This window comes from Dendropsophus ebraccatus, chromosome 10, assembly GCF_027789765.1.
Source record: "Dendropsophus ebraccatus isolate aDenEbr1 chromosome 10, aDenEbr1.pat, whole genome shotgun sequence".
NCBI classification, from domain to species: Eukaryota; Metazoa; Chordata; class Amphibia; order Anura; family Hylidae; genus Dendropsophus; species Dendropsophus ebraccatus.
The window spans coordinates 20,934,216-20,958,525 of record NC_091463.1 but is presented as its reverse complement, the minus strand read 5'-3'; the positions used below and the strand labels follow the sequence as shown (position 1 = coordinate 20,958,525).

At 46.5% G+C, this 24,310-nt stretch overlaps 2 protein-coding genes across 3 annotated transcripts in view; one reads left to right on the top strand and one right to left on the bottom strand.

Moving 5' to 3' along the window:
- The first annotated feature begins 2,838 nt into the window (after positions 1-2,838).
- CRAT (carnitine O-acetyltransferase) lies at positions 2,839-24,216 on the top strand. 2 transcript variants are annotated; one of them, XM_069943232.1, is made up of 15 exons: positions 2,839-3,356; positions 12,681-12,772; positions 16,726-16,986; positions 17,339-17,457; positions 18,912-18,965; positions 19,048-19,213; positions 19,526-19,700; positions 20,807-20,985; positions 21,068-21,168; positions 21,381-21,500; positions 21,673-21,795; positions 22,901-23,036; positions 23,132-23,194; positions 23,565-23,702; positions 23,777-24,216. In XM_069943232.1, the coding sequence occupies exons 2-15, from the start codon at positions 12,746-12,748 to the stop codon at positions 23,990-23,992; spliced, it is 1,878 nt and encodes a 625-aa protein (XP_069799333.1). In that variant the 5' UTR covers positions 2,839-3,356; positions 12,681-12,745; the 3' UTR covers positions 23,993-24,216. The 2 variants fall into 2 exon arrangements, with proteins under 2 accessions (XP_069799333.1, XP_069799332.1); XM_069943231.1 differs by lacking the exon at positions 12,681-12,772.
- The window catches only part of DOLPP1 (dolichyldiphosphatase 1), a 34,240-nt gene continuing 22,644 nt past the window's right edge, over positions 12,715-24,310 (bottom strand). Inside the window, exon 8 of the mRNA XM_069943234.1 lies at positions 12,715-12,862. Within this exon, the coding sequence (XP_069799335.1) occupies positions 12,769-12,862 (94 nt within the window). The 3' untranslated portion in view covers positions 12,715-12,768. The remainder of the gene's footprint in view (positions 12,863-24,310) is intronic.

The following is a 24,310-nucleotide window of genomic DNA, read 5'->3' as shown; positions in this document are numbered from 1 at the left end:
TGAGCTGGGGGTGGTAGTTGTGTGGGGGTGGGGCTGGTAGTTGTGTGTGGGGCTGGAGGTGGTAGTTGTGTGGGGGGGCTGGGGGTGATAGTTGTGTGGGGGGGCTGGTAGTTGTGTGGGGAGCTGGGGGTGGTAGTTGAGTGAGGGGGGCTGGTAGTTGTGTGGTGGAGCTGGGGGTTATAGATGTGTGGTGGGCTGAGGGTGGTAGTTGTGTGGGGGGCTGGTGGTGGTAGTTGTGTGGGGGGGCTGGGGGTGGTAGTAGTGTGTGGGAGCTGGGGGTGGTAGTTGTGTGTGGGGGGGACTGGTAGTTGTGTGGGGAGGGAGCTGGGGGTGCTAGTTGTGTGGGGAGCTGGGGGTGCTAGTTGTGTGGGGAGGCTGGGGTGCTAGTTGTGTGGGGAGGCTGGGGTGCTAGTTGTGTGAGGAGGCTGGGGGTGGTAGTTGAGTGAGGGGGGCTGGTAGTTGTGTGGTGGAGCTGGGGGTTATAGATGTGTGGTGGGCTGTAGTTTTGTGGGGGGGCTGGCGGTGATAGTTGTGTGGGGGTGGTAGTTGTGTGGGTGAGCTGGGGGTGGTAGTTGTGTGGGGGTGGGGCTGGTAGTTGTGTGTGGGGCTGGAGGTGGTAGTTGTGTGGGGGGGCTGGGGGTGATAGTTGTGTGGGGGGGCTGGTAGTTGTGTGGGGAGCTGGGGGTGGTAGTTGAGTGAGGGGGGCTGGTAGTTGTGTGGTGGAGCTGGGGGTTATAGATGTGTGGTGGGCTGAGGGTGGTAGTTGTGTGGGGGGCTGGTGGTGGTAGTTGTGTGGGGGGGCTGGGGGTGGTAGTAGTGTGTGGGAGCTGGGGGTGGTAGTTGTGTGTGGGGGGGACTGGTAGTTGTGTGGGGAGGGAGCTGGGGGTGCTAGTTGTGTGGGGAGCTGGGGGTGCTAGTTGTGTGGGGAGGCTGGGGTGCTAGTTGTGTGGGGAGGCTGGGGTGCTAGTTGTGTGAGGAGGCTGGGGGTGGTAGTTGAGTGAGGGGGGCTGGTAGTTGTGTGGTGGAGCTGGGGGTTATAGATGTGTGGTGGGCTGAGGGTGGTAGTTGTGTGGGGGGCTGGTGGTGGTAGTTGTGTGGGGGGGCTGGGGGTGGTAGTTGTGTGTGGGAGCTGGGGGTGGTATTTGTGTGGGGAGCTGGGGGTGCTAGTTGTGTGGGGAGCTGGGGGTGCTAGTTGTGTGGGGAGCTGGGGGTGCTAGTTGTGTGGGGAGCTGGGGGTGCTAGTTGTGTGGGGAGGCTGGGGGTGCTAGTTGTGTGGGGAGGTTGGGGTGCTAGTTGTGTGGGGAGGCTGGGGGTGGTAGTTGTGTGAGGAGGCTGGGGGTGGTAGTTGTGTGAGGAGGCTGGGGGGGGTAGTTGTGTGGGGAGCTGGGGGTGGTAGTTGTGTGGGGAGGCTGGGGGTGGTAGTTGTGTGGGGAGGCTGGGGGTGGTAGTTGTGTGGGGAGGCTGGGGTGGTAGTTGTGTGGGGAGGCTGGGGTGCTAGTTGTGTGGGGGGGCTGGGGGTGGTAGTAGTGTGGGGGACTATGGGTGGTAGTTGTGTGGGGAGGCTGGGGGTGGTAGTTGTGTGGGGAGGCTGGGGTGCTAGTTGTGTGGGGAGGCTGGGGGTGGTAGTTGTGTGGGGGGGGAGCTGGGGTGGTATTTGTGTGGGGAGCTGGGGGTGCTAGTTGTGTGGGGAGCTGGGGGTGCTAGTTGTGTGGGGATCTGGGGGTGCTAGTTGTGTGGGGAGCTGGGGGTGCTAGTTGTGTGGGGAGGCTGGGGTGCTAGTTGTGTGGGGAGGCTGGGGGTGGTAGTTGTGTGAGGAGGCTGGGGGTGGTAGTTGTGTGAGGAGGCTGGGGGTGGTAGTTGTGTGGGGAGGCTGGGGGTGGTAGTTGTGTGGGGAGGCTGGGGTGCTAGTTGTGTGGGGAGGCTGGGGTGCTAGTTGTGTGGGGAGCTGGGGGTGGTAGTAGTGTGGGGGACTATGGGTGGTAGTTGTGTGGGGAGGCTGGGGGTGGTAGTTGTGTGGGGAGGCTGGGGTGCTAGTTGTGTGGGGAGGCTGGGGGTGGTAGTTGTGTGGGGGGGAGCTGGGGTGGTAGTTGTGTGGGGGGGCTGGGGGTGCTAGTTGTGTGGGGAGCTGGGGGTGCTAGTTGTGTGGGGGCCAGTTGTGTGTATGGCTGGGGATGATGGGTGTTGTCTGGACGGGTGAGAGGCTGAAGGAGCTTTGTTTATGAGGGGGGGGGGGGGGGGGGGGGGCGAAAAAACCGTTCCTCACAGGGCGCCATTTCCCTCAGGCCGGCCCTGCCTACAACAGTCCTAGAAATCCCCGCCAGCTATAACTCACACCTGCAATACTTTGGCCCTATGTAAATACGAGGCAACGTAACTCAAAATGGCGCCAAGCAATGCTGGAGACAGGGGGCTATGACTGGGATCTCCATTACACTGGTCATCGCCAGCAGACATACTTCTTCCTTACCAGGCTTTTGCTTTCCTATGGAGGAATCAGTGATTCCCCGCCTGTAGAAGAACTACAAGCTCCATACACGAGGCATGCTGGGCTATACAGGACCTCTACAGCCGCCAGGTATCCCCAGGGCGGCCACGGCTGCATGACAAGACCTGTCGGTGCACTGGCGCCTCAGCCGTGGTTACCATAGCAACGAGGGACCAGCAGAAGCCATGTGACTGCTGCTACTTCCGGCTCCGCCAGCCAATCTGTGCGGCCGTTATTCGCTGTCTTTCACCTTCTGAGGATACGCCCCCTCCACCCTGGAAACAGCGACCCTTCCTCCCTCACGTGCAGCAGCCGCCGACCAAGCTGTTAGGCAGTCACTTTACACACAACTACTTGCCCCCCTCGTTACACACCGCAAGACTCAAAACCTGGCGCTTGACAGCTTCAAAAATGGCCGCCGCGCTGTCACGTCAGCCATCTTTACTGGGGGCAAATCTCATTCCCTTCCTATCGATCCTATTATTTATTTTTAATTGAGCAGTGAAAACAACCGAGGGCGCCGGCGCCATGTTTGTTCCTGGCATCCTCCAAGTTGCGTATGTCTGCTATTTGCAAACATTTGCCGTGCACATGAGTAGAGGACGCCCCCTGTGAATGCTGGATGTTCCGGGGGTTGGATAGGGAAGGGAATTTGGGGTGTGTGAGGGGAGCCCGGGGGACATGGCCGCTGCGCCCCACCCTGGCATCTATGGGCAGCGCAGCAGAGTTGTGTAGGCAGTGAGGCAATGAAGTTCCCTTGTCACTGTCCTTGTGAGTGACAGGGCGGCAGTGACAGCTCCAGGGGGACTTTGCTCTGAGACCTGATAACTGTCCTGCAGGAGACATGCTGGCCTTCCTAGCCAGGAGCATGGTGAGTGCAGCAGCAGCCTGGAGTACACATGGGGGGCACACTTATCTGTATGTATGTATGTGTGTGTATATATATATACATACACACACAGGGGGGCACACTTATTTCTATGTATATATATATATTTATATATATTTACACAGGGGGGGGGCACACTTCTCTCTCTCTCTCTCTCTCTGTATATATATATATATATATATATATATATATATATATATATATATATACACACACACTGGGGGCACACTTATTTATCTCTCTCTCTCTCTCATATATATATATATATATATATATATATATATATATATATACACACACACACATGGGGAGGGCACACTTATCTCTATGTATATACAGTATCTCTGTACTGACCCCTTCCTTCCAGGATAGCCCACCAGTTCTGGATATTACGCTCTGTCACTTTTTTTTTCTGAAACCAGAGCCTGCAGATATAGTCGCCCTCGTAGTCCGCTTAATTTTGGTGTCCTTGAAGGGCTGACATTTCAAAGAATATTTTTTATCTTGTTTTTACCTCTTTATATATATTATTATTATTTTTTATTTTTTTTCTCACTAATATGTTATATGATTCCTATGATGGATCTGGTGTAGCTACACACCACAGAGCTATAGGGGTTTGGTTCTCCCCTCAGTTCATACAACAATCAGTCGGCTGCAGCCACAACCGATGGCTCTCCAGCTTTTTCAAGACTACAGCTGATGGGAGTTGTAGTTGCACAACAGCTAGAGAGTCACAGGTTAGAGCAGGGGTAGGGAACCTTGGCTCTCTAACTGTTGCAAACCTACAACTCCCATCATGCGTGGATAGCCAAAGCTTTAGCCAGGCATGATGAAGGTTGTAGTTTTGCAACAGCTGGAGAGCCAAGGTTCCCTATCCCTGGGTTAGAGAACACTGCTCTAGAGGGTGCAGGGAAGTATGATGGGAGTTGTAGTTGTGTAGTGTGGTGACTGGTAACACCTTACACTACTGCTACATGTTACGTAACCCGGGGAAGCTGCACAATGTTATTACAGTATGGTAACCTGCTTTACAGCCATTGTATACCAGACAACCTTGTTGCCCATGGCAGCCAATCACAGCGCGGCTTTTATTCCTTAGCTCTGAGCGGTTGCTATGGGCATCAAGGTGTATTCTCCGGTTATTGTAAGGCGAGGGGGGGGGGGGCAACACTATGTTTTCTGGTCATGACCCTGCAGTTGTGGCCATTTGTCTGTTACACCATTCACTAGCATAAGTCACATGATCAGGCAGCGCAGCACTGTGCTTTATGGTCGCCATGTAGCCTGAGCCTAATAGCGAGTGAAGTCCTGGTCACTACTAAGTAAACAGGGAGATGCATTGTGCTGTCATATAGCAATATTATTGGTTGCCCATAGTGACCAATCACAGCTCAGCTTTCATTTCTCATAATGCTCTGGTAAAATGAAAGCTGATCTGTGATTGGTTGCTATGGGCAACAAAGAGAAGCTTACCATAAGTTTCCCCTAAAATTATCATATGTCTAAACAGAACCCCCTATAATGGACTTACCACTCGGGGTTCTGTGCCCCCTCTATTACCCATGGCAGAGGTTGTTAAGAGGTCACAGCATGACCCCTGACTTCATTGGACACCATGTAATCCTCCAGCCAATGTGGGGTGTAGTAGGTAGACCCCATGGCCTGGGGCCGCTGCCTTAGTAAGGGCCCTATTATACGGGATGATTATCGCGTGAAAAATCGTTAAATTGTTCGAATTTAAACGATAATCGTTCTGTGTAATTGCAGGCGACGATCAGAAAATCGTATGTTGTTGGTCGTTGATTTAGAGCTGAACCTAAAATTATCGTAAATCGTTCGCTGTAATTCCACATTCGTTCACTCAAGTTCCGCGTTTTTTCCACTTATCGTTCAGTGTAATTGCTCATTGTTTTGCTAGGATCAGAATGAATAAACTATCATAGTAACGATCGTATCTAACGACCATCGTTCTGTGTAATATGGTGAACGACTCCAAGTTAACGATAAACAATCTCGTTTGTGATTGTTTATCGTTAGTCGTTAATCGTTAAAAATTGCTCAGTGTAATAGGACCCTAACTCTCCACATTGCATATGGTGGCCAATAACCACACAATATACTGGTAGAATTGTACGCCCATTAGCCACCCCCCGGCTATGTCTGCATATGGCGCTCTGATGTGAGGGCAGACCCTGAGACCGCCTGCTGCTGCAGATTGTCGCCATTACCCATTGTTGTCTATGGGAATATATGCCTCAGTTTACATTGTGAGGTTTAGTGTTTTGTTTTTTGCTTATTACAGATATGTCAGAATAATGGGACCTGTCATTTGTTCTGAGCACATCGCTTGGGAATTCACATGGATTTGTGCTCCTCTGCATTCTGAAGTGTTAGAATAGGCTGCAGGAATCCAAGGCTGTCTTCAGGATTTGTGCAGTGTGTTTAGGGTATTACACTATGTGAACATGCCCCTGGGAACCATTCATGTGTCAGATCCTATGACCATGACAAACGTTATAACACTGCTCACATGCAATAGAATATTTCTGTATGGATTGTCAGTGCTGCTGGGGTGAGGGGTAGGAATTTTGGTACATTAAAGACCTAGATTAGCCCCAGTGAATGACAACGGGGGTCATCCTCAAGCAAACATTTCTGTGCCCTGCACATACCTAAAGGCCCTATTCCACGGAACGATTATCGTTCGTATTCGGACGATATCGGCCGCTACGGACGATAATCGTCCCGTGGAATAGAGTGCAACGATCAGCCGACATCGTTCATGTCGGCTGTTCGTTGCAGTCGCTTGTTTTTCAACATGTTGAAAAACAAGCGACTGATATAGCAACGATCTGCTGCGGTCGCTCCGATGAATAGGAGCGTCGGCAGCAGACGCTGCTATATCCTATGGGCTGCCCGGACGATCAGCGATCCTCCGAGCAGCCCCCCCGCAGCTCCCCGCCGCCCCTCCCGCACTTACCCGCTCGCTGCCGCCGCGCTGAATAGCGGCGGCAGCGAGTGGGGAACGAGAAACTCCTCTTAACGACCCGTGGAATACGGGCTTAATGCCTATTCCACGGAATGATTATCGGCCAATAATCGTCCCATGGAATAGATCAGTTCATGTTGGCTGATCATTGCTGTTGTTTGTATTTCAACCATGTTGAAAAACAAACGACTGATATAGCAGCGATCTGCTGCCGTCACTCCGCGGAATAAGAGCAGCGGCAGCAGACCGCCACTATCCTCTATGGGCTGTCCGGATGATCTAGCAATCACCCGGGCAGACCCCCCTTAGCTCCCTGCGGCCCCTCCCGCAGTCACCCTCTTGCTGCCGCCACGTGTAATAGCAGTGACGGCAAGCGGGGAACGAGGAGAAAATGAGCGCTGACAGCGCTCGTTTGCTCCTCACAGTCGACCTTAAGGGTAGGGTTAAACATCCAAGTTTTCTGCAACCGGTTGTTTATACACTGATTTGTTTTGGCGTGAACATACCCTTAGGTGATCATCTATGGTCCTGCGATGTTGCCTGGATTATGGGTTTGCATACTTGGTTTGGACACATGTTTTTCATCTCATAAAAATACCATGTGTGAATATCTCCTTAGTGCGTACAGTTAGGGTCCATTTGCACAGATCTGACAGATTATCTGCCAAAGATTTGAAGCCAAAGCCAGAAACAGACTATAAACAGAGATCAGGTCATAAAGAAAAGCCTGAGATTTCTCCTCTTTTTCAAATCTATTCCTGGCTTTGGCTTCAAATCTTTGGCAGATAATCTGTCAGATAATCTTTCTGTGTAAATGGACCCACATGTAAATGACCCACAGGTTCTTGTATTCCAGTGAGATGCTATGAGATGAGGTGCTATGAGCTTTTCTCTCTTTGTATGCCATGCCACTTAAAGGGGTTATCCAGTGAAAATCTTTTCCTTTCAAATCAACTGGTTTCAGAAAGTTCTATAGATTTGTAATTTACTTCCATTTAAAAATCTCAAGTCTCCAGTACTTATCAGCTGCTGTATGTCCTGCAGGAAATGTTTTCTTTTCAGTCTGACACAGTGCTCTCTGCTGCCACCTCTGCCCATGTCAGGAACTGTCCAGAGCAGCAGCAAATTCCCATAGAAAACATCTTCTGCTCTGGACAGTTCCCGTGTCAGCAGAGAGCACTGTGTCAGACTGGTAAGTAAACACCACTTCCTTCAGGACATACAGCAGCTGATAAGTCCTGGAGATTTTTAAATAAAAGTAAATTACAAATCTATAGAACTTTCTGAAACCAGTTGATTTGAAAGAAAAAGATTTTTGCTAGAGCACCCCTTTAACCTCCAGAGCTGTATACAATTACACAACTATGTAGACAAACAGCAACTAGATCTCACCTTCCACCCCTATAACTCTTGGGGAGAACTTTTTTTTTACCCTTCAGGTGCTACATCTAAGATATCTGATCCCATGAAAGCTGGATGATTGTCAAACATATAGACTTTGTCGCTTCTTCTGGAGTTTTCACCCACTTTTTTTTTTTTTTTTTTTGACACCCAAATGGCAAGACCGTCTGGTGAGTGGGAAGCCGAGTGTTGACCATTATGTAGGTTGTTTTGGTTGCTTTTCTAGAATCAGATAAATAGATGCTATAGCTAACAGTAGAGGACGTCTATTTACAGGAGGGTTCAGTGATTTGAGGGCGAATTGCTCTGTCTTCGGTAAGCAGACACTGAGTGCGGGGAGGGGGTTGTCCTAGAGGATGACCCCAGCCCACACATATGTTCATGTATGTCACCGCCCTTCGCCATGACCGACTGAAAATAGCAGGGATGCCTGCAGTGTATTGTGTTACACACAGGCCCATGGCGTACCCTGGAGCTCATGATAGTTACTGTGCACAGACTATATATTTAGCTGAATAGAGATTACTTAGCATTTTGTCATTGCTTTCTGCTGCTGATGTCTTTTCCCACAATCCTTTGCACCGCAGTGACTTTTCTGCCTTGTGAATAGAATGCGAGGGCTACAGTAAGGACTGACACACATACAAAGCAGAAGTGAGGAGGGGGTGAATGTTACTGTGCAGGACACCAGAGACGTCTACACCGCTCAGGGTTTCCAGAAAGTTTAGTGGCGACCTCTAGTAGATGAGTGGGTATAAATCAGTCTTTATATACACCCACTGGTATCATGGTTACCTTCTATAGTCCATCCTTGGGTTATGGAGGGGTGGGTCTGTGTCTGGCTGGTACAGGCCTGCAGAGCTGTAATCTGTTATTACAGTTCATCTTGCTGTGGGTGATCAAAGGTCACGCTGTGTCTATGAAATGGGAAATCAAGGCCGTCAAACTGGGCTAAAGTTTACATTCCACTTTAGTGCATGTAAACTGGCTTCTGTACTATGGCCGACACCTCGTAATGGTGGAAGAATAAAGGTCGGGGGGCACGAGGTGTAAGCAGGTGAGGGGTCGAGTGCAGCAGGTGTAGTCAAGGACGTTCCTGCGATTTCTTACCTTTTAAGTCACAAATAAAGTATATCAGTGACCCCCAACCTCTGTCTCTTTAGCTGCTGCAAAACCACAACTTCCAGCAATTGGTTGTACACGCTTGCTGGGAGATGTAGTTTAGTATTTTATTTTTTAGAGAACCACAGGTTGGAGATCACTGATATTCATTATATTGCTACAGCGATCTGATTGATAGGACTGTCACAGTCCATGACACACCTCATATGTTAACCCTTGAAGTCAATGGGGAAAAACTACAACAAGTCCATGCTTATGCTTACAGAAATTGGTATGCTGGGAATGTAAAAACTGTGAGAGGGTCAAGGGGGAGGGGTATAACGGTGCTAGCTATATGTTAAACAGAGTCGTCCACATCTGGTAAATATGACTCTGTATACTATGGCATTGTCAGAGAAGCAATTTCCTTAGGCTGGGTTCACACTACGGTTTTGCAATCTGTTTTGTTTTTGTTTGTTTTTTTTATAAAAAAAAAGAAAAATAGATGCCTTTGTGTGCATTAGTTTTGATCCGTTTTTCCATTGACTTCTAAAAAAAAAAAAAAGGTCAAAACGGGATCCGTTTTTTTTAACGTACTCAAAAATGCAGTTGACCTCATTTTTGTGTCTGTTAAAAAAAACTGATCCGTTTTGATCCATTTGTGTTTTTTATAATTGAAGTCAATGCATACAAAGGCATCCTTTTTTTCCATGTTTTTCATCCATTTTTTGCAAAAAACGGATGCATTTGTGTGCATAATTTTTGGTCCGTTTTTCCATTGACTTCCATTATTTTTTTTAAAAAAAAGGATCAAAATAAATCAGTTTTTTTTGTACACAAAATTGTAGTCGTGTCCATGAAGTCAATGGAAAAACGGATCAAAACGGATGCACACAAATGCATCCGGTTTTTGCAAAAAATGGGATGAAAAAAACGTAGTGTGAACCCAGCCTTTCGCAAGAGTGAATGCAGTCATAGGGTGTGGGGCTCAAGGGGGGGGGGGGAGTTAATAATATCATATTGGGAAGTTGTTACTCAAGCAATCCTTGATATATCCTGGCCCAGCATGATAGTGTTTTTCTGGTCGTGGAGCTTTGAGAGGCGGTATTATGGCCGCAGTCCTGGTTCTCCCGCCAAGTGTTGCACAATTAGTGAGACGTCTGCCAAGTGTGAGAGGGATTGTCCACATTGTCAGCTGGATATAAAGGTGGCCATACACTCTCAGAAGCTGTGGGAGGAATGGTCATCCGCTCCACAACTCTCCATTGACATGAATGAACGTTACTTGGAGTGACCATGTGTTCCCAATGGAGAAGGAGGGGTAAGCCACTGCCAGACACCTCTGTCAAATTATATCCTTGCATGGAAGGCTCAGGCAGTTCAAATCATGCCCAGTTCTACTCTTCATCTATCAGTGGAGATTCGAGAGGCCCCATTAGACCATAGGTGTCTAACTTGCAGCCCTCTCAGCTGTTGCAAGACCACAACTCTCATCATGCCTGGACAACTAAAGCTTTGGCTGTCTAGGTGTGATGGGGGAGTAAGTTACTAACACTGTCTAGTTCTTAGACTGTACAAACTAGGGGGCATTCACACGTTCTGCGTTTACAGTCCGTGCACGGGCGATGTGCTATGGACTAGAATAACAGACATCACTATGATGCCAGGAGCTCCACATCTGTACTGACACAGCCGCACAGATCATAATCACGGAACATTTGAATGCCCCCTTAGATGGATGGTCTTTATATGCGTCAGTGCTGTACAGGGCCATATCTGCCATGAGGCGAGGTGAAGTCTTCGCCTCAGGTGGCAGATAACACAGTCCTTGAGGGGGGCGGCATCAGTGTCCTGTGTCCTTATCATTACAACTAGTTACGGCTCAGTGCCCGGCCGTGTTTCCTGTCAGTTGCCTCATGAGAAGCGCTGAGGTGGCACTGGAAGCCTTGTATTCACATCACATAAGACATAGATATAGTGTCTCCTGCTGTTAACCCTTTCAATAATGCAGAGTTATTATACTCTGCATCACTTACACACTGTAGAAAAGAAAAAGTTAACAGCAGCGGGGACGCTATATTATGTCTTCTCTGCACTGCCGAACTCCGAGCTGACCTCAGCATAGAGCAGGAGAAGAGGCATAAGGGGGGGCGCTTTGTCATTTCTCGCCTCAGAAAAGCTAGAATCGGCCCTGGTGCTGTAGACTGGTTAGTAAAGGTTGTATACTGTTATATATACTGTTGGTAAAAGTTCTTATACTGTTGACGAGAATGGGCTGAACCCATTAACTTGGGCAGATTCACCCGACTGTCTAACTTGTACAGCGGCCTTCCAGCTCTCCACCACCAGATGATGTCAGAGGAAAGAGGGATCAGGGGTGTTGGATTTCAGATGCCCAACCCTTTTGTTCTTGGAGAGAAAAGCGCTGCCAAGCTTACCCCTGCACATTGCAGTAGTAAATCTTGCTCATAATGTTGCAGCTTTCAGATCAGTTTTATTTAGTCTTCCTGAACTAGTTAATATGTTGGGGTATATGTTACAGTACTGTGAAGGAAACCTGAGGACAACTTATAGGAATTGTGACACCTGGGCAGCTGTGGTGAGAGAACACAGGGCATTCAGATGGGGGGGGGCGCATTAAATGGGTATTCCCATCACACTAGGACGGGCCATCGCTTCATGATCCCTGGGGGGTCAGACTGGGATTGGGCTGGCTGCAGTTCCTGCACAGGCTCTTTTTTGCATATTCATATATTCCAGGGAGCAATACACCTAGGATTTCACTGTATTGAGCGCTTTAGCCAGCACCTAACAGTGTTATCTTTGGCTGATCTCCCTGAGATCAGTGATTTGTTTTCTCCATGGTGGCTGACAGTGAGCAAAAACAGCTCAGGACACATCACTGACTCAGCACCACATGTTTGCATTGTCAGGCCCTTTAGAGGTCCTAGAAGTTAGCACCCTCTCAGTCATAGAGGGAGGTCATATATTCCAGTATTCCCACATTAGTCCTTGTAAATAATGACTGAGAGCGCTTCAATCCACGACTCGCTGCTGCCCCCTTCCCATCGTAGTAGTTGGGCTCCATAGACTTACTATACAACCGCACTTCTGTAAGGTTATGTCCACTCGATGGAATCCCGGCGGATCACCTGCTGCAAATTCTGTTGCTTGCCCCCGCTTGCGGACGCGCGCATCTCCGCTGGTCCCATAGGCTTCATTCTATGGTTTGCCAGATTCCGCCATCCGCCCGAATAATAAACCCGCTCATTCTTCGGGCAGACGGCAGAATCTGGCAAACCATAGAATAGTGCCTATGGGGGTGAGCTGCGGCCGGTGATCCGCCGGGATTCTGTAGTGTGGGCATACCCTAACAAGCAAGCCTGGGAGTAAAGTGATCAGCCACGTGCTGCCCCCGGTTCTATCTAGCCATCAATGGGTGTCGGAACACTCAGACCTTAACTGTTCAAAATTTTTGACATGTCAAAAAGTTTTTTAAAGTGACAGTAATTCCTTATGTGATTGGATAAACCACGGTATATGTCAGAATACCCTTATGAAGATATTCGGATGTACTCCTCCTACATGATATCAATGGGGGTCTTTATAGGCATGATGGGGGTTGTAGTTTTACAGCTTGAGAGCCACAGGTTGGGGACCACCTAATGCTGTTGGGATGTAGTTGTAAATAGCCTACTGTAAGAAGTGCAGCTCTAGAGTACAAACTGCTCCTTTAAGTGAGATTCTGTACAGAATCGGGTAATATCAGAGATGACTTCATTATAATGGCTGCTGTTTTGTTTCCTTAACAGAATAGAACAGTGTTGTGTCTGTAAGGGTTTTTGCTCCTGCATGTTAGCTATTCTGTATACAGACGATGGATGCCAGGCGCCGTAGACATCAGGTACAGTACGCCTCCTCCTGTCCGCTCTGTGTCTTACATCCTCCTTCTCCAGCCTGGCCTCTTCTCCTGCTTCCATGTGATTCGCTTCTGCTGGGATGACAATAATGGGAATCTGTGTTACAGGAGGTGGATTATTCTTGTTACCTATAATCTTGTTATATCCATGGTGTGTAAGGAGAAAGTGAGGATAATGCTGAAGATTCCATCATCTGTGCCTTAGATTAGATTAGTAATAGAAACTCTTCTAGATATCAGTAAGGACATAATCCTCATGCAGAAGGGGATTATAGGGAGTGAGAGCCATACCACACATGGCCTGTCATCACGGGTGGCGCTGTTCCGAAGAACAAAAAGCATTTTAATATCATTTCATGCAAAGCCCCTGAATGGTAATTCCTTAAAGGGGTTGTTCACAAAAAAAAATTCTTTTGGATCAACTGGTGCCAGAGATTTGTAATTTACATCTATTAAGAAAGCTCAAGTCTTGCAGTTCTTATCAGCTGCTGTATGTCCTGCAGGAAGTGGTTTATTCATTCCAGTCTGACACAGTGCTCTCTGCTGCCACCTCTGTCCATGTCAGGAACTGTCCAGAGCAGGAGAGGTTTTCTCTGGGGATTTGCTGCTGCTCTGGACAGTTCCTGACATGTACAGAGGTGGCAGCAGAGAGCACTGTGTCAGACTGGAAAGAATACACTACTTCCTGCAGGGCATACAGCAGCTGCTAAGTACTGGAAGACTTGAGATTTTTTTAATAGAAGTAAATTACAAATCTCTGGCACTTTCTGGCACCAGTTGATTTGAAAGAATTTTTTTTTGACTGTCAGACCACGTTGCAGTTTTGCAGCAGCCGGGGTGCCATGAATTGGGGAACAGTGATATCTACATTGCATATGGACTGGTTCAGCTGCCATGTGCAGACTCACTCAGAAGGCCCCATACATATTAGGCATTAGTGTTGAACCTGCTCATTTTGTCACAACCGGCTCACTATCCAATGTGTATGCTGGCCTAGACAATATATAACTATGCAGAACTATTACTCTCAGCATGCCCAGACAGTGGTTGGCTGTGCATTGAGTTGTAGTTTTGCAGCAGCCAGAGGGCCACAGACTGGAGGCTTATAGTGTATGGAGTATGGTGTATTGCAGGGCAGTGTAGGGAAGCCCATTCTTAGCATATGATGCAGTGGGCCTTACAGATATCTCACATACTCTACCCTGAGAGCAAACACCACACTGTTCCTGCACAGCTCAGCATAGAATGATATCAATGCTGCCTCTAACATACAGTCAGGACAACCAGACAGCTGCTGTATGGTCCAGTCATAGGGATGGACAGAAAGGGGAAGCCGCCTGTTATTGGAAAACAAAAATGAACCCCCACCTGGCCCTAGTTCACTCCGTAGCGTATACCATACTCCACCTGTATAACATTACTTGCAGTAGACATATATACCTGTATGGAAGGATGCCAGGCTCAGAACTTCGGATAGCTGTCAGTCGATCTCTTATTTATATGCACATTTGGCTCGGCTGAGCATGCATGCATTCTATATAGGGAGGTAAGGGGGGTAAGCCACTGCCACATCTAACACAACCGGTTCGGGTCTGGTGAAATCTAATAGCCTTATCATTTCCTTCCCTGACATGAGCTCTCTGTGAAGAATCGGGTCACCTCCATATTTATAGGATTCACTTGGACGTGCATTTCTCTTGTAGGAACCAGAGATATAAGGAAGTATTATATTGTGGCTGTTGTGATCACTGGCACACCATGTTCTATGAGGACTATTGTGGGACAGCCTAGTGACTGAATGGAGGACTGTAGGGCATATGGGCAGAAATGGTCTAAGACTTTAGAGCCGCCATTTAGATCACTGTTAGCGGCTCTTGTTTTTGGTTGCATATATAGGCAGTAGGATCCAGACAGACTTTCATGGTCTATTTCCATGAGTGGTTATGTTCTATTTGTACAGCTAGTAATTCTTTTTTCCTAGCGGAGCTGGCCTTGCCTGGCTGTGGCTCCTTCTCCATAAGGATTGCTGTGCATGTTAATGTTGGCTATGACTTGGTATCGCTGCACATATTGCAGTGTGTGAATGGTGTAGCTGGCCTTAGGAGCAAGTACTGATGGCACTCCAGCATATCATACATTCAGTCCTTTAGTAATATTCTGGGATTGAGTCTCCGCACATGATGTAGTGCTGGAAGGGGTTGTCTATGCCAATCTGTCATTGAACATGGAGAGACACTACTGCTCTCCGGACAGGTACCGTGGTAATTCGCTGACGCCTAGCAAGTATTGTCTACATGTTCTATTATAGTGAGGCGGGGGTTACACAGTGACTTCTACCATGACGCATGTAAATGATCATGGTATCAGGCTGTCTGCCCTTCAGATAATGAAAGTGAATGTGTTGGCATTGCTGCATGTTAGTTGCTGCAACTCTCCCACCTTCACTTTCTGCAATTTGATCAGTGTGTTCTCGTGATCACTGGCTGTGCAGCCTGTATGGTAGTGAAAATTGCTGTGTACCTCTAGTAGTAGTGCTGTAGTGACTGGCACTGGATGCTTGCCTTGGCACCTCTCCTGCCTGGCGTGCAGCAGCACCTCTCCATGCTCCTTTCCAGATTAGATTGGGGGGGGGGGCGGTCAGGTGAGTATGCCTGGACAACGCCTTGTATGCACTAGAAGCAAATAATCTGCTCTATTAACCCAATATATACTGATGCTTGTTTATTTTAATAATACACTAAACCAACAAATAGGGAGTAAATGCACCACATGGATAGCATGGATTGTAATATATATTTGTCTATGGCAGCTAAAGGGTGGTCACAGATATTACAACTACATGGACAGATATCTAATAGGGAGATACAGAAGAAGATACTTGTCTCTTAGCGGATGGCGTTTTTTAAAGTTATTAAATGTTCTCTTCTAAGCTCGAGTGTCATAGAGGCTGTGCTTAGCTGCAATATGCCCACCGCCTCCAACTTCCTGCTTGATGTCCATCACTGTGTTCTGTACACCAATCACATAAGGAGGGGTGGGGGAGGGAGGAGGCATACATGCTGTAGCTCAGCACAGCCTCCATGACACTTGAGCTTAGAAGGAAACATGATTTTATAGCTTTGCAAACAGCCACCAGCTTAGAGACTGGTATGATCTTATGTATCTGTCCATGCCCGCACCTTTGTGTATGATGATATATAAAGATTCTCTTTAATTTTTTTTTCTGCCAACATTGACTTTTTTCATTATGGAGAAATATACGCACCAGGTACATGCCATTACTTATCTCTATATACTGTAACAATCAGACGGATCTAACAAGAACGGTATCATGTCTGTGGCCCTTATTGCATGTGCCAGGTTAGATACAGACCCTCATTTCCCCAAAGGAGGACAAAGAGTGTCCTTTTGGCCTGTATCAGATTTCTATACATTGTCATATCTTTCATCAATCGTATAGAATAGAATAATGCATCAGGCCCTTACACAGTATACATTCCTTTATGAAATATTACCAAAGTTCTACATTTATGTATGCTGGAGGTTTACAGTGGGGAATGGGTCCGACCATATACTCTCAACTTATGGATCAAAGCCTTTTTCATGTTAAAGTAAATTTGGCTGAGCTGTAATACCAGACACAGCCTATGGATAAGAGCAGGGGGAAGGGACAACAATGGCTCCAACGCATTATGTACTGCAGGATTACATGTTATGAGTGGCATAACCACTTGGTGTCACTGTCATCATAGAGACATGTCAAAAGTTTAGACCCGTCTGGATCTGAGTGTTCTGACCCATACTGATTGTAAGAACTTGCCAGGAGACCATACTCTGCACTGAATACTCAGACCCGGACCGATCAAAACTTTTGACATGTCAAAAGTTTTTTATGATGACAGGTACATTTTTAACTTTTTTTTAATGTTTTTTTCTAGGCCAAGCCGGCTCGCCTAGTGAAGCCTGTGTCACTGGTGAAGCTGCCGGGTAGGTACTTGGCACACCAGGAGGGGTTACCACATCTTCCCATACCCCCGTTGCATCAGACACTGGACAAGTACCTTCTGGCCTTAAAACCTTTGGTCAGTCAAGAAGAATGGAACCACACCAGCGAGCTGGTAAAAGACTTCAGGACATCCGGAGTGGGCGAGCGGCTGCAAAAGGGTCTTGAGAGGAGGGCAAAGAAAACTGAAAACTGGGTATGGTCATAGGACTGGATACTGTTTTTGTAGATCAGTGTTCCCCAACCTGTGGCTCTCCATTTGTTGGATATTTACAGTTCCCAGCATGCCAGGCTATGTAGTTTCACAACAGCCATAAGTTGAAGACCACTGCTGCAGATTATAAAATGAGTAAATGTGAAAAAAAGGTTATGGTAAATCTCCAACCAACTAAACCAGACGATGTTGGAGTGGCGGAGGGATCGGTCAGCCTGAAGCAGTGATGTACTGAGCTGAGAGGGTCTGGGGGGGACCTGCAGTTCTGGGGGTTCTGATCTAGTCACATTTTACAATACACTCCTCATAAAGCCTTATGTTCTGTTCTCCGCAGCTCGCTGACTGGTGGCTGCAGACGGCTTACCTAGAATACCGTCTACCCGTGGTGGTTCACTCGAGCCCTGGAGTGGTTTTGCCGAAACAAGATTTTGCAGACAGACAGGGACAGCTAAGGTAACTTGGTGCTTTATTCTGTAATTTTCATGTGTGTTGTACAGTGACTTATGTCTCTCCCATTGTAGTAGGCAGTGATTTTGGAAAATGACCTTTGTCCAGAGTGACCTTTCCCACACTTACTTGGCAGCTATCCCTCCGGAGCTGAAAATAAAGTCCAGTAAGATTTATCAGAGGGACTTAACTCCAAACCCTCCGACATGTATGGATCACTGACTGCTCGCTGTGACCTCCAGCGTATACCCCTCCTCACCAGGGCCGGAGGATGTGACATTGCACAACGTCATTTTATTTATTAGGTTGTTTAATAATGAAGCACATAGATGGAGATATTAGCCTGTTGTAACTAAAGGTCCCCATACACCTTATACTGTTGGCCCTACCCGTACCACGTGTATGCAGCTCTTCCAATTGTTTACCGACAAAAGTTGTTGGTGGTGATAGGGGTCTTGCATGATGGAAAATCACCACACAACCCTTTTGTTCTGGGAGAAATATTCTGCAGTCAGATCTCTCAGTTTGGCTGCAGTTTAACCCTCCCTTCCCTATAGAACAAACAGAAACACTCAAGCATGCTGAACGTTCCTGTGTATGGAGAGGATGGTGGCGGACAGGAGAGATAACTGGCAGCTGAACAATCCTTCTGCCATTAGTTATTGAAGGTGTATTGGGACCTTAAAGGCCGATTAAGGCCGTTCCTAGTGATAATTGGCCAGTGTAAAAGCCAGAGATCAGTCAAAGAGTGAGCAAACCCCCACTTGTCAGCTGGTTTAATCTTTTGTGCGGCCTTAAAATTATTTTTATCAGCCAATAACAATGTATTTAAATGGCTGCACGAATGATACAGGTATCTTTTGTGCAGCCCAGTCATGTGATTGAAAGGTTTCTTTCTTTTTAACGTGACCTGTGCCTGTGCCTTTTTTGTCAAGTTGCTGTTAACTGATCTCACAGATTTAATGCAAGGACCAAGGGATTTTAGACCCTGCCAGTCTGCTCCAGGGGACATATAGATTGAATAAAATAGATTGTTCCTGTAAGATCCCATTTTACCCCAGGGGTGCCAAGTTGACAGCCATTCATCTCCTTCTGATCTATGAAGGATTAAAATACATTTACACTGACCACAATGGTGTAGCCAACCATTCTCGTATATCTATAGGCTTGTTTACTCATCTCCTTGTTTCTGTCACCATAGAGGTCTATGTGGTCTTCTCCCATGAATATATAGGCCTGTGTGGTCATAAGTGAATGCAAAAATGTTGGTATGTTACTGACTGGGCCCCAGTGCCTACTCAGAGCTCCACCAAATCCCTTCATTGATACTATGATTGGGGTCACAGCTATGTTTTCAGAGTAGTAAATACACCAGTAGTAAATTGAATAGCGTTGGGTTAAAGGCACACATCACGTCTTATCCTAATGTTCATCATAATGGATTCTGTTTTTTCGTTTAGATTTGCTGCAAAGCTGATTGAGGGCGTTCTGGACTTTAAAGCCATGATAGACAAGTGAGTAGTGGATCAATATCATCAGACCCCCTCATTGACATCTCTGTGGTCCTAAATAAATTTTCCCTATTATCTATTACAGTGAGACCCTCCCTGTGGAGCATCTAGGTGGTAAAGCTCTATGTATGAATCAGTACTACCAGATTCTGTCATCATGTCGAGTTCCTGGCCCAAAGCGCGACTCTGTGGTCAACTACAGTCAAGTAAAGAAGCCCCCCACTCACATAACTGTGGTTCACAACTTCCAGGTAAGACCTGATATGTTTGGGTGTCACTTTGATGTCCTTGGAATAGTGATTCTTGACCTGTGGCTCTCCAGCTTTTGCAAAACTAGGTATGCTGGGAGTTGTAGTTTTGCAACAGCTGAGAGAGCCACAGGTTGGAGATTTCTGACCTAGAGCAACCTACACGGACTGGCACATGGTATACGCACTCTCCCCTGTTCGCAAACCTGATCCCCAAGATGAACTGTGACAATAAATTTAAGTATGATAGTAAACCAGTGCTTTGCCATATGGGACATATATGGTGCATTGTAATCACGTCTCTCTTTTCGACAGTTCTTTGAACTAGATGTGTATAACAGTGATGGGAGCCCTCTCACCGAGGATCAGATTTTTAATCAACTAGAAAAGATCTGGGGGACGTCACTGCAAACAAACAAGGAGCCCATCGGCATCTTGACTTCCAATCACAGGAACAGCTGGGCCAAGGCTTACAACAACCTCATCAAAGGTGAGATAGACAAGAAAACATTATCTAGAGGCCCTTGCAGATTATTGGCAAGAGGCATTGCTAGAAATGCTCCTTTGGGGGATAATTGGCTCGTACCAAAGTGTCAGCTATCAACCAAGGAGTAGGAAAATGACCAATACTCGGCTGATTGCGTCTTTTGTGTGGGCGATAAAATTTATTGCTATCGGCTGCATGTCTCTTTGTGTAAACATGGGATGTGCGGCCAATAGCAATGTATTTAAATGCCCACAAGAGCAATACAGGGACACAGATTTGTGTGCACCCAGTTTTGACAAGATACTGACATATCCATGCCTCGGAAGGGACAATCGTTTTTGTTCACCTACTTAACTAGACCCCCTCTGCCAATACAGATTGCTTACTACAGCTATACGGGTCCCTGTCACCTAAAAAATCAGGAGAAGCACTCAGCTAAACCACTTATCTCCTGGCTCGCTGCCTTTTCCATCTTGCTGCATTGTACAGTTTTCATTGTACATCTATCAAGACCATTTCCTGCAGTAAGACAGAGATCGCATAGCTCTCCCGGTGTTTTCTAACGATTGGTGGGTGTCTGAACACCCAGACCCCAACCGAGAACATCTTTTGACTTGTTTTTTTTTTTTTTTTTTAAATGATAGGGATGTCCAGCCAAAATGCAAATAGTTTTCTATGATCCTGAATCCTTCTCTCCAGTACATTTGTGCAGTCCATTTCTTATCATATTTCTCATTCTGCCCCCTATTCTGTGGCAGTAGTTGCCTGATGTTTGCTGTAGTCAGCAACATTATCACTCCATTAGACAATTTTTGGTAATGGGCCATACTTAGCATAGGCATCAATATCAGAATATTGGGGATTTGACTCCCAGCGACCCCAACTGATCAGCAGATTAAAAGGGCCACACTAAGCCCGTTCAGGGTTTACCAGGTATGTTTTGTAGCAGCTGTGCCTGGTATTGCAGCTGAGTTCCATTCACTTCCCATCTCTTTGGCAAACAGTTGCAAGAGAACCATCAGTATTATAAATCGCACATCAGCAGCAACAGGTTTTGTGTTGAAGTCCAGTAGCTTTCAGTTACATGTCTGATGCCCTTCTATATCTAGATAAAGTCAACAAGGAATCTGTACGCTCAATCCAGAAGAGCATCTTCACCGTGTGTCTGGACGGCCCCATGCCCAAGGTCTCTGATGAACTTTACAAGAGTCGCGTGGCCGCTCAGATGCTGCATGGTGGAGGCAGCCGCCTGAACAGTGGCAACAGGTGGTTTGACAAAACCCTTCAGGTAGGAGAGACTATTGTCCTGGGGACTTTTTGTGAGCAGAATTTGTAGCTTATTAGGCATTTCATGTACTGTGTGTTCTCAGTTCATAGTAGCGGAGGACGGGTCTTGTGGTCTGATATATGAACATGGGCCTGCAGAAGGACCGCCCATCGTGGCCTTGCTTGATCATGTTGTCGAATACACGTAAGTGTCTTGTGTTTATTGTCTAATAATTTACATTTATTGCATTTTTTTTTTTTTCATTGAGAATTATCTTATGACACTGAAAATATGTTCACATAAAAAATTTTTTCTAAATGCTTTGTTGAATCTATAGTAAGATTCACTAAACCTGAACCGTCTACTCCTGGATAACATTTTTAATTGAAAAAAAACTTTATGTATTTTTCATGCAGGAAGAAGCCGGATCTGGTGAGGTCACCGATGACTCCGCTACCAATGCCTAAGAAACTTCGCTTTAACATCACTCCAGAAGTCAAGAATGACATAGAGAAAGCCAAGCAAAACCTGAACATGTGAGACAACATATCCTTCTCACCATTAGTGACCTACATTTAGGACTTTAAATGTGAAAATTGACAGAAAACAGATTGTGTAGCATGTAAAGCAGTGACCAAGGCTCAGACTGTCAGTCTTCACTGTGTAATCACATTCTGTCTTCTCTCATTTCTTGTGTTCCCCTTTCAGATTGGTTCACGACTTGGATGTTAAAGTGCTTGTTTTTGAGGTGTTTGGAAAAAAATTCCCAAAGTCAGAAAAGTTGAGCCCAGATGCCTTCATCCAGGTGGCACTCCAGCTGGCCTATTTTCGGTAAGAAGAGTTTGGTGCCAGTTTTACCAATAGGTGACATTTATGTTGATGGCCCATCCTTAAGATAGGTCATCAATACCACACCCAGCACCCACTTCGATCAGTAGATTAAAAAGACAGCGGCACACATGGGAACATTGCACCATCTTCATTGCTTACCAGGCACAGCTTCATTCACTGCGGCTTTACCTGTTACTGAATGTAAACTGCACCTCCTGGTAAGCAATGAAGAGATTTGCAGTATTCCCTTTTAATCAACTTATAAGCATCGAGGCTAGGTTTTTTTTTTCACGGGCCAGTTATCGGCAAGGAGCGTTGCTAGAAATGCTGATTCAGTCAATAATAGGCTCGTGTAAAAGTGTCAGCAATCAGCCAGGAAGTGGGAAAGTGCCCGCCTGTCAGCTGATCACATATTTTCATTACACCATTAAATCATTAGCCACACAACTTCCTGTGTAAACACTAGCATTGAGTTTAAAGTGACACTGTCACCCCCTTTTTGCATTTTGATTTTTCTAGACAGGTGTAAAGGGTAAATTTTGCAGTTTTCATACCTCATTTTATATCATACGTCATGGTGCTTTTTCCAGTAAAAAGTGACCTTTTATTATCTGCGGATTGTGCTACCTGGGCAGGGCTTCACGGGCGCAGCGCCACTTAGCCCCGCCCATATAGCCATTGTAGCCCCACCCCCACAGTGACATCATTAGTGCATAGGCAAACCTAAAATTTACCCTTTACACCTGTGTAGAGAAGTCATAATGCAAAAAGGGAGTGACAGTGTCACTTTAAATGGCCGCATAAATGATGCAGGGATTGTTTGTTGCGGCCCGGCCGCTCAGTTACTTGTGCCATGTAAAGGCACTGCAAATGAGTGCCGACCTTAGTGCTGATTTGCTTCCATAGACTGCCCCATATTGGTCCGTCTAAAAGGACTTTGACCCACTATCCTAAAGTTGGCTATCGTTTTGCATAATGGTACCACACATTATCTTCAGATTAAGGAAACACAAGCTTACAGAATCATGAATGCATATGTGGATGGTCTAGAATTCAGGGTGTTTAGGTTCCTTCAACAAAGATCTATTATTTTCCCTATCTGAAGGATGTATGGGAGGGCATGTGCCACCTACGAGAGCGCCTCACTACGAATGTTCCGCCTTGGAAGGACTGACACCATCCGCTCTGCCTCTGTGTCATCTCTAGAATTTGTTCAAGGAATGGAGGATGCTGGAAAACAGGTGAGTGACTGCTGCTGCACTGTTTTTGTATGGGAGGGGCCTATGGTTTACGCTATTTTCTGTAACGTCTGACACATTTTCTCTTTCCTTTTTAGAATCTAGAGAAAGTGGATCTGCTCAGAAAAGCGGTTCAAGCTCATCGTGCCTACACAGACATGGTAAGTGTAACAGGTTGTCTATGGCCGAACATTTCACATAAAGGACATCATAGTGCACTGTGCTGTTCTTGGTCTTACTCCTGGAAGTGTATGGATAAACTGACAACTGGGTGTTACCGTTCCTGTTGTCAGTGGGGCACATTCCTACATAGTCAGCACTGAGTGTGGATGGGCTAATAAACGACGAGGACTGGTAACACCCACTTATCAGTGTATTCATAAAAATCCAAGAAGACTGAAGTTTAAAGAAAAGGAAGCTCTAAAGTTCTAGGGAATACAAGTATTTACTATAATACACGTCAGATGCCTTCTATGGTAAAACGATGAAATTGCATCGTTCATAAAGTCATCATTCTCTTCATTTCCACAGGCAATCAATGGAAACGCCATAGACCGACATCTGCTGGGGTTGAAGCTGCAAGCCATTGAGGATTTGGTCAGCATCCCGGAGCTCTTCATGGATACGTCTTATGCTGTAGCTATGCATTTCAACCTTTCCACCAGTCAGGTACGTCCCCTTAAATTTTCCTTCATACCACATCAAAGTCGTCTCATCTGACTAACACAGCATATTGTTTGTAGGTGCCTGCGAAAACAGACTGCGTCATGTGCTTCGGCCCAGTGGTGCCCGATGGGTATGGTGTTTGTTACAACCCCATGGAAGATCACATCAACTTCTCTGTATCCGCATTCAACAGCTGTGCTGAAACCAACGCAGCGAGGATGGCCCACTACCTGCAGCAGGCTCTTTGTGATATGCAGAAGCTGATTCAGAGTACCCCCAAATCTAAGCTCTAACCTTTATACCAGGCTGGAGACTGTAACCACAATGTTGCTTTAACCAGATATGTGCAAGCGTGGGCACCAATCGGTGAGCACTGAGAGACTACAGCAGCCTAACGTGATGCCCTCTGCTGGACTATCATACGGTCTAGATACTAATCTGAATGTTCAATCAAAGTTCACTAACTCCAAGGCAGTCATCAGAAGAAGCCAGGGGATTTATCACAACTGGTACAAAGAAACACAAAGAAACACATTGCTGCCCACAATGAAGGCACCAGTTTAAGCCTCAGTTTTGATAGCTCTCCCCCAATATTAACTTTTTTTTTATAA